Source organism: Myotis daubentonii, chromosome 3 (genome assembly GCF_963259705.1).
Source record: "Myotis daubentonii chromosome 3, mMyoDau2.1, whole genome shotgun sequence".
Classification (NCBI taxonomy): Eukaryota; Metazoa; Chordata; class Mammalia; order Chiroptera; family Vespertilionidae; genus Myotis; species Myotis daubentonii.
Window position 1 is genome coordinate 60,574,659 of NC_081842.1, and position 10,478 is coordinate 60,585,136.

Consider the following 10,478-nt stretch of genomic DNA (forward strand, 5'->3'; position numbering starts at 1 on the left):
CTTTAGCACCGATCTCAAATGTCACCTCCTCTTTGAAGCCTTCCCTGATCCTCTCAGGTGGAGACAGGACTCCCTCCTCTGTACTCCCTTCAGTCTATTTATAAAGTCAGATTGCCCTTGGCACCTTGCTGTGATTAGTTGTTCATGCACTTGGTTTATTACTCCTTTAGTCACCTACCCCACCCTTCCACCAATAATGCTAAAGGGGCAGGGAATAGATCTTAATCATCTCTGAATGGCATCTGAAAGCAAACATGATCACTGATTTCAATTAAACTGAACCTCAATCTTTTCACTGAAGGATTGTGCAGTTCTTCTAAAATTATAATAGTGTCCCTCAACCTACTCCCCTCTACACTATCACACCCAAACTAGTAATGGACATGGTGTGTTTTAAATCTGAGAGTCAAACAAGGGTCAGAAAGCAATAAAGTTACCATCTGGAGTCTCTGTAACCCCCCACCCCCCAAAAAAGAAGCAGATCCTACATTTGTACCAAAGCTTGGATATTTTATTTCTATCTCCACCTTACTCTGAGCATCCCTTCTGCCCAGAGTTCCCTGTGGTACAGCCCAGCTCTGGTCACCTGACTTCAGGCTGGGAGGCAGGCACCACTGGTTCTCAGGCCCGCTGGGTAGTACTTACATGAAATGGGCTCAGCAGGGTGAAAAGGCAGCTCAGAATCCTCCTGGCCGGTGTTAATTCATTTTGCTTCCAGCACAGCAAGAGGGGAAGGTCAGATGAGTGATTACTGCGCCTTGATGGCAAGCCCAGACTTCTCAGCCTGGCCAGTGCGGTTTGACCAGAAATGAGAGTGTCCCTCAAAACCCCTTCTGTGTGGGAGCCATGTGTGTCATCATCCAGTCACTCCCTCTCCCCCTATGCTCAGCCTCTCCTTGTGCTTTCGCAGGACCCGTCCATTTTCACAGTATTGACTGCCAAGTCTCTCCGCCCTGGAGTGGCCATCGCTGATTTTGTCATCTTCCCACCTCGATGGGGGGTCGCTGATAAGACCTTCAGGCCTCCTTATTACCACAGTAAGTCTCTCTTTCGCCAAGTCACATTTGGGAACCAAAGAGACAGCAAAGCAATGAGCCTTGCCCATTTGGGAATACTGCCTGAGGTGTTTCTGGACGCCCTGCCCTGGCTGGAGTCCAGGATCCTGCCTCCTGAGGCCTTTAGCTGCTTAAATAGCACAACTTCCCTGTGGGATGGCAGCGATCTGCTGACCCTGAGGAGGAAACACTTTGTTAAAGCCTAATCCCAGTTCCTCTGGCCCTGAAGAGAGGTAGAAAGGCTGATGAAGTGTGAAGCAAGAAGTTCTTTACATTCAGATGCTTTTGGGGGGGAGCGTCAGGGAGGGGTGGTGGGAGAGAGAATTTGTTGTTTTGAGAAACCTCATTATCTAAATCTGGTGCAAGAACCAGTAAAATGTGCCTTCTTGAATTATTTTGGCCAGGGAGAGCAGACTACAGTCCACTCTAGGGGCGGGACCCTATTCTGGAAGCAGTTTCTGCAAAGCATTTGTTGCCTAAAAGAGAACTTATGAAATCTATCATTTTTATTTTATTAATATTCTTATTACTAGCAGTTAACAATTATTGACCATGTTCTATGGCTCTGTTATTAGTTCTTTAAAAGTATTAACTCAGTTAATTCTCATAACAGTGGTCAGATATAAGTAGCATCCTTATCCCCTTTGTTTTCAGAGGATGGAACTGAGACAAGAAGGATTAGGTACTTGCTCAAGGCCTCACAGATAGTCAAGTGGTGGAATCAGGATTGAATTGCAGGCTATCTGATGCCAGAGCAGATGCTCATGACCACTAACCGATGCGCCTGGCACAGGGCTGGTACATGATATGCATGTAATAGATATTTGCTCAGTAAGTGAATGCATCACCAAGTACTTCATGGCTGTACTTAATGAGGCTGGCATTTTTAATTGTGCAGTAGCTAGCTGTAAATTCAACCTAAAGGTCAATGTACAATTCCACTTCCTGGAGATTGCATTTTGTACATAGAATTCTGGAAAAATTCTGAGCAGGAACATTCTTTTGTTGTTATTGTTGTTGTTTTTGTTAATCCTCACCTGAGGACATTTTTTCCATTGATTTTTATAGAGAGTGGGAGGGAGGGGAAACATCGATGTGAGAAAGACACATTGATTGGTTACCTCCCACATGTGCCCAGACCAGGGCCAGGGTTTGAGCCTGAAACCGAGGTACACGTATAGGCCCTTGACTGGAATTGAACCCCAGACCCTTCCGTCTGTTGGCCGATGCTCCAACAACTGAGCAGGAACATTCTTAAAAACAAACCACCTTCCCTAGTTAACCTCAGGGCCTTCTGTCTATATGAGGCTCCTCTTTGTAGTACCAGCTCCCAAGATGCCAGGGCAACAGGATAGAAAGGTGCACTGAGTGGGCAATGTAGGCATTTGCAGAGGCCCTCAGAGTGGAAGGCCACTTCATGGCCAAATCCCAGCACATTTTCAGGTGACACCATTATGACTGAGAAAAGATTCAATTAGTTACCACGACAAAGACACCAGATGCTTTTGAATAAAGTTGTAATAAATGATGTCCTTTCTGAAGAGTGACAAGCCCATATTAGGCCCTAACTGTCCTTCTGAGAATTCATCCCCCAGAGGCCGTGTTGTCAAGGAGCGAGACCTGCTCTGGCCTAGAGCCTGTACCTCACATGCTAGTCCTTGATAACTCCCCATTTCACATGGTTCTTGTATTGAGATTGCTCTGTGTGCAGCTGAGAACGTTAGCAGGTTCTCAGTGTTAGTCAGGCTATAAGAGGACTTATTGAAACACACATTCCTGGGCCCCTCCCTCAGACTTTCTGCTTGAGTATGTCTAGGGCCCAACAATTTACATTGATCACATGTTCCCACGTGAAGCTGATGCTACTGCTCCAGGGACCATAGTTGTTCAATGTTTATTCCCAGGGCCCACTCCCAGGGAGGTTACTTAGTTGGTTTTGAGGAGGAACCTCAATCTGCATGTGCACTAGCCAGTCAGGAGTTCTGAGGCAGGAGGTGTGCAGTTCCGTGTTGAGAAACAGCAGCCTCGGGCCGTGGGACAGCAGAGCAGTCTGACTCAGACAAGTCTGCTACCTGTGCCACAGCTTCAACCCACTCCTTGATTTTGGTTAGTAGCTCAGATTGCCTGAAACAAAATAGCCTCGTGAAATTCTTCTTACAATTTTTTAAAAGACTCTCAAGTAAATTGGGCCCTGGATAGATAGATCTCCAGAAAGGTATGGTTGCCCCAAGTTAGTTGGAAAAACCATAGAACCCCAAGTTAGAAATTATTTTTCACTAGAGATTTTTAAGACGCTGCTTTAGTAATCATCAGAATCGTGCTACTTTGATGTGACTTTATAGGAGAAGTGCAGAATTATTTGTGTAGGAATATTGCATCCGGTCATCTTAATGCACCTTGGTCAACTGGTTTCAGCATTAATCAGAAAGGCAAGGTCTACCTCCCACTGTCCTTTGAAATATAGAAAATGATATAGAAATGTCATCACCAAACTCATTGCTACCTAAATTAATATTCAGATCAAAGCTGAATTCTGTCTTGCTCTCTTCCTAAAATTAGGCCGTGACGGTGACCCTGAGTACACACACTCTGGAGTGAGGAGTGACAGTATATTTAAATCATGAGCAGAACTGCTTTTAAAAAGCATAAAGACTTTATGCTTACAGTCGGATCTTTTCTTCTAGTTCCACTTCATGGAGAAACAAATGGGGGTATGACCCGGTCTTACCTTTTCTGCAGGGCCTGTAGCAGCATTGTGTTGTCTGGGCAGGGAGGGTATGGCTGCTCAGTCAATTACAGAATTATTTCAGCACTTGGTTATACTTCACATGCAAGGAAGAGGGGTTGGGCATTTATAATGTCAAATGTTTGGCTGTGCAAGGGTTGCCACTGCCATATCTCTCTACTCTGTTTAGCACTCTCTTGGGACAGAATGTGAGTAATTTTAGACAGGATGTTTCTTATTCATTTCCATCAGTACTTAGTACAGTGTTCAATTATATATATTGGATGGATGGATTGATAGATGGAATGGGTGAGACATGGACAGATGAATGGATGAGTGGGTAGGTGGGTGGATGAATGGAAAGGCACTTAAATTTACTCAGGTGTTATATTTCTTTAATTATTGCTCTAAATGTGTTGCTATCCTAATAAAAACTTCTTTTCAATAGAAACCTACTTTTGAAAGAGTGGGAATATGGTGATTTTTGTCAAATTTTGTGTGACTTCAGAAAACACAACTAGGACCAGTATATTTAATTTATGTGATAGCAAATTTCCATTTAATATGAGAGAAGTTTTTAACACTCTAAGCTTTGTTGAGTAGAGCACTTAGGTAGTTTAGAGCTCAGTAGCTTTGTTGAGTAGAGAGCTTCCATGCACAGGAGGCATGCAGGCTGAGCAGAGGAAACGATCTGTCGGGAATGATATAGAAAATTCTTCTGTATTGAGTAGAAGTAAGGATCCCTTCCAATTTTAAGATTTTAGAATTCTATGAGGATGATGTCAATGGAAATAGAATAGGATGAATCTAACAGCCATTTTTAAGATTGAAAGGATATGATGATATCAGATTCAGATATAGAAGATAGTATTTGACTATAGCATTTATGGACTGGGTTTTACAAATACTAAGACCCTTTTACACAGGTTATCATCTAAACTAATAAAAGAGAAAAATGGTAATTGGCATACGACGATACCCTTTTCATTGGCTAATCAGGGCTATATGCAAATTAACTGCCAACTATGATTGGCAGTTAACTGCCAACTAAGATTGGCAGTTAACTGCCAACAAGATGGCGGTTAATTTGCATATGTAGGCACAATGCAGGGAGGCGAAAGGGAAAGCAGGAAGAAGCCCCCTGCCACTGACAGTGATCAGAAACCCAGGGGGGAGCTAAGAGCTGGGGGGCAGGGCAAAGGCGGCCCTGGGGCCGCCTTTGCCCTGCCCCCCAGCCATGATCAGAGAATCAGGCGCCTTTGCCGCCCTGGCCAGTGATAGCAGGAAGTAGGGGTGGAGCCAGCGATGGGAGCTGGGCACTGTCGAAGCTGGCAGTCCCGGGAGCTAGGGGTCCCTTGCCTGGGCCTAAAGCGGAGCCCACGATCACGGGGCCGCTGCAGCTGTGGGTCCCCGCTGCCCGAGCCGGATGCCTCAGGCCTGGTCAAGGGGTTTGGTGATTGGTGATCCGGTGATTGGTGATCGGAGGGTGATGAGGGTCAACTCCTCTGGCCGAGGCATCAGGCCTGGGTGGGGGGCAGAGCCGGGGATTGGGGGGATATGATGGTCCCCTTGCCCAGGCCTGAAGCCTGGGTCAGAGGCGTCAGGCTTGGGCGGGGGGTGGAGCAAGCGGCCGATCCTGCGATTGGAGGGTGATGGGGGTCAATGCCTGAGGGCTCCCAGTATGTGAGAGGGGGCAGGCTGGGCTGAGGGACACTCCCCCCCACACACCCAGTGCACGAATTTCGTGCACCGGGCCCCTAGTTTGATAATAAAATCTAAGTCCAGAGTTCTTTCCATTGCATCACCCTTACACACACACACACACACACACACACACACACACACACACACACACACCACTTCAGTGTTCTAGATTGGGAACTAGAAATATGGTGATATATGTGTTACTGTGGGGTTATTTGGGAAGCAACTCAGAGCATAAAAGAAGATAATTTTGATATGAGGCTTGTAAGCCTAAATGAAAGAGTACATCCACTTTTTATTACAATGTACATTTTATTGTTATTATTATAAGAATTCTTGTCTGGGCTCTGCTTTTCTTTAGATCTAGTCTACTTTCTTTTGGGCAGTGGAATACAAGATCTCTGCTAATCCACTCCCTGCCAGGAGGGAGTAGGGCTCTGCCTACCAAGAATTCCACACTAATGAATGTTTTGTGTTTATTCCTTTGTCAATCTGTATTCTTTATTAATCTTATAAATGTATCAGATTCTCCTATCTTCTTGTCATTCTGTGGAAAGAAATAATGTTTGAAGGGTCTTAATGTTTATGGGTCTGCTTTGGATAATAAAAATAATACTGATTCCAGCCCTAACCGGTTTGGTTCAGTGGATAGAGCGTTGGCCTGCGGAATGAAGGGTCCCAGGTTCGATTCCGGTCAAGGGCATGTACCTTGGTTGTGGGCACATCCCCAGTAGGGAGTGTGCAGGAGGCAGCTGATCGATGTTTCTCCCACTTGTTTCTCTTCTCTTTAGTTTCCAATGCCCTAGGAGCTGTATCGGTGAAGAAATTGCTTTGGCATATGTCTGAGATTTTGTTGCCTTTGGATTCCTCTAGTATTTTTATGGTTTCCTGTCTTACATTTAAGTCCTTTATCCATTTGGAGTTTATTTTTGTGTATGGTGTAAGTTGGCGGTCTAGTTTCATTTTTTTGCATGTATCTGTCCAATTTTCCCAATACCATTTATTGAAGAGACTGTAATTGATTATCCATGAATGAGTGAGATCATGTGGTATTTTTCTTTCATTGACTGGCTTATTTCACTTAGCATAATGCTCTCCAGCTCCATCCATGCTGTTGCAAATGGTAATAATTCCTTCTTTTTTACAGCAGCATAGTATTCCATCGTGTAGATGTACCACAGTTTTCTAATCCATTCATCTACTGATGGGCACTTAGGCTGTTTCCAGATCTTAGCTATGGTTCTCATTGATGTTTCTAACTCTCCCTCTCCCTTCCTCTCTGTAAAAACTCAATAAAATATATTTTAAAAAATAATACTGCTTCCACCTTCCCAGGGAACTGCATGAGTGAATTCATGGGGCTCATCAAAGGTCATTATGAGGCAAAAGAAGGTGGGTTCCTGCCAGGAGGAGGCAGCCTGCACAGCACCATGACTCCCCACGGGCCTGATGCCGAGTGCTTTGAGAAGGCCAGTAAAGCCAAGTTGGTACCTGAGAGGATTGCTGATGGCACCATGGTAAGCAAGTTAAATGCCAGGCCCTGGTGGCCTCTGGACTCCCCAGTCTTGTTGAGAGAAGTGTCTACTTTTTTATCTCTCCAAAATCACAGAGGAGGAGTCAGGAGAGGAGAGTGTGTGTCTGTGTGCCTTTCCCATGTGCGTATGCATGCAACCCACTGTGTGTATACTAGACTCCCAATGTAGTGAGGGTAGAAAGAACTTTGGACTTGGAGTCAGGCCTGGGTTCAAATCCTAGCTCTTTTTTTTTAAATATTTGTTTTCTTTATTGATTAAGGTATTACATATGTGTCCTTATCCTCTCATTGCCCCCACACCCCAAATCCTAGCTCTTAGTTCCTGTGTGCCCTTGAGTAAGTCACTTAACTTCTCTGCTTCATTTCCCCCATCTGTAGAGTGGGTATGGTATCCAACCCGGCAGGTGGCTATAATTTAACTTTAAAGACTGTCCGACACTGTTCAAATGTAAGGTTGTTTATTTAATACTGCATGCATCCCTGTGTATAGTTGCTTGTCTCAGAATCGCCTCCTGCTTTTGAAGTACTCCTCTAGGGCCACAGTAGCAGAAGATGCAGATGTCACCTTCAGCCAGGTTCTCAAGCCCAGGAGGGTCAGGACTGTGAGCAGCAGTTCTCTGCTGTTTTCTCATTTTCTGTTGCTCTCCTTTGGCATGGGATGAAACTGATGGGATTTAAAACCTGTTTTGTATTCCTCTTGAGTCCGGCTGTAAACATTGAGGCTGAACACAATTGCAGACGGCTGCGGTTCTTAGTTTTATTTCAGTTTTGCATTCTTGGAGGTAAAGTTTATGGACCACAAGGAGTAATTTTATGCTGAATCATACGCAAATTTGCATTATCTTTTTCAACAAATGCTTTCAATGCTACCTGGCTTTAAAATCAATAGCACAGACCCACCTGACTCCATGCCCAATTTGCAAACTACCTAAGCAGGGAGCTTTATCTGTCCCTCTGTACAGTGCAGTTTGCTTTAAGTCCCAATCCTGGGGCCCGAGTTGGTGCAGCTGGTCTGCAGGGGGAGGCTGAGAAGAGTCTTGTCTGCTTGACCTCAGCTCTGCTGCCCCTTGAAAGGGCCTCTGTGCACCCCTGCTTCTCCATGAGGCATGGTCTGAGGATATCAGTTACGCTTTTGCCTCTGAAGGCTCCTGGAGGTGCACAGGCCACTCCAGGGTTGCCATTCAATAAACTTAGGGGTAGTCAGTGTTACCAGGGAGCAGTGTTCTGCACCAGCGAGGCCTGGGACAGGGCTGCTTTCATGAGAGCATGGCTAGGGCTCGGAGCACAGTTGAGGAAGTGCTCTCCTATGTGGGGGCCACATGGGCTGGGAAGCCTGGGTAGCCAGGAAGCCCAGACTGCCTGGTGGGAGAGGGCCCAACACCTTATCTAGACCTAACTTTGGGCCTCCCTCACTATTTCTCATTGTGTAATTTGGACCCAGGCCCATCTATATGCCTCATCCTTATTCCAGTTTGGAATAAATTAACTTTATGCAATACTGTCTTCATAGCTCAGTGGGGCTGAGGTTTTGTTACTCCAGTCAGACAGAAAGGCTCCTAAGAAGCAGTCAGCCAAGAGACAACAATAATAATGGCCATGATAACAACCCTTATATCTGAATAGTGCTTTATACCCTGTAAGGCACTTCCACAGGATCTCACCCCGTCCTCACGTCAAGCCTGTCCCGGGAAGTCAGGCAGGGACAATCATCTCCATTGTTTTAGGCAAAAAGAAGTTAATGTATATTGGACACCAAACCGTAACGTGGGGCACAGAGAATTTTTAGTTCCTTTTTGCCCATCTATATTTTTGAAATCTCTAATAATGTAGGCATATAAGAATTGTAGGATCTTATTTTGTTTGGTTGGTTTTTATTATTTTAAAAAGCCACAGCGAGTAGGAAATTCAGCCATCGGTGAAGCTGGAATGTCTACAGTGCACAGAGCACTTACATGTTCTTACTGTGGCAGACAAAATCCTCACACGGGACATCCACCCATTCATTCCCCTCTGGGATAGGGTTTCTAAGGAGCAACAGCCATTCCTGCCTCCTACTTCTCTTCTCACTCTCTCTCTTTCCTCCTTTCTTTTTCCAACTCATATCTTGGTCAGATTCCTGAAAAATAAAGCTTTGCCACGGTCTTGCTACCACCACCTTAGACAAGTCATTTCCCAGGCTGAGCCTTAGTGTCCACCTCTGCAAAATGCAGAGTGTGGCCTCCCTCACACGGACACAGCCACAGTCAGTGACAGCCTCCGAGAGGGTGAAGAGTACTAGGATTCTCCCTCCTCTGCCTTTGGATCCAGCAAATTTAGCTCCATAACACTACAAGGACAATGTGAGGCTTATGTGTCCAATTTCATTATATAGATTGAAACTGGAGGCACTGAGAAGTTCGAGGCCTTCCGTAAGGTATCGCCCACGTATGATGGTAGGGTCAGAGCCAGAAGCCAGGGGCCTTGGGCCTGCTCTCCACCCATGCTAGCATACAAGACTTATTATTCAGAGATTCTGCTACTACACCCCTTGTCTCTTGAAATCTAGTCAGATGTGTTTTGTTATCCACCTCATCTTTTCTTTCTCGTCATTTCCTACAGGCATTTATGTTTGAGTCTTCTCTAAGCATGGCCGTCACCAAGTGGGGGCTCAAGACCTCTCACTGTTTGGACGACAACTACTACAAGTGCTGGGAGCCTCTCAAGAGCCACTTTACCCCCAATTCCAGGAGCCCAGCAGGGCCTAAGTGAGACGGGAGCATCGCTGCCCAGTTGAGAATGGATTTGTTTCCCTTAGAATCTGGTGACTTCTGGCAGTATTGGGAGAGGGGGTGGGTTAAAATGAGAAATCACATTTTGATAGTCAAGTGACTGAGACATTGGTAGAAATGTATTTGGAAAGTTCTATGGCTGTCAGCTTAATTACTCAATAAATACTTCCTGGTGTTGTGTGGAAGTGGCAATTGGTCCTAATCAGCACTGGATGGAGCAGACCTGTGGCGGCCAAGACTGGAGTCCACGCCATTGGTCTGAGACCCCTTCGTGTGCACTTAGCCTGAGGTTCTTTACTCCAGAAGCACGAGTCCAGGGCATCTGTCACAGACCACAAGACCAAGTCACCAGGAAGGACAGGCCAACATAAGGACCAGGAGCTCAGGCTGAAGCCACGGTCCCAGGAATCAGCTCAAGCATAGGGAAGCAAAGGGGGTCAGCAGAGCTTTCAGCATCTAGTGTCATCTTTAAACAAATGGGCAGCCAGGGCAGCCACTGTCTAATCCAGTGGTGGCGAACCTTTTGAGCTCGGAGTGTCAGCATTTTGAAAAACACTAACTTAACTCTGGTGCCATGTCACATATAGAATTTTTTTGATATTTGCAACCATAGTAAAACAAAGATTTATATTTTTGATATTTATTTTATATATTTAAATGCCATTTAACAAAGAAAAATCACCCAGAAAAAT

General features: G+C 45.3%; 1 protein-coding gene across 1 annotated transcript in view; it reads left to right on the top strand.

Moving 5' to 3' along the window:
• Nucleotides 1–9,978, top strand: part of HGD (homogentisate 1,2-dioxygenase) — a 48,443-nt gene extending 38,465 nt beyond the window's left edge. Inside the window, exons 12-14 of the mRNA XM_059687724.1 lie at nt 911–1,037; nt 6,820–7,001; nt 9,617–9,978. Of these exons, the coding sequence (XP_059543707.1) occupies nt 911–1,037; nt 6,820–7,001; nt 9,617–9,766 (459 nt within the window). The 3' untranslated portion in view covers nt 9,767–9,978. The remainder of the gene's footprint in view (nt 1–910; nt 1,038–6,819; nt 7,002–9,616) is intronic.
• Nucleotides 9,979–10,478: the final 500 nt, after the last annotated feature.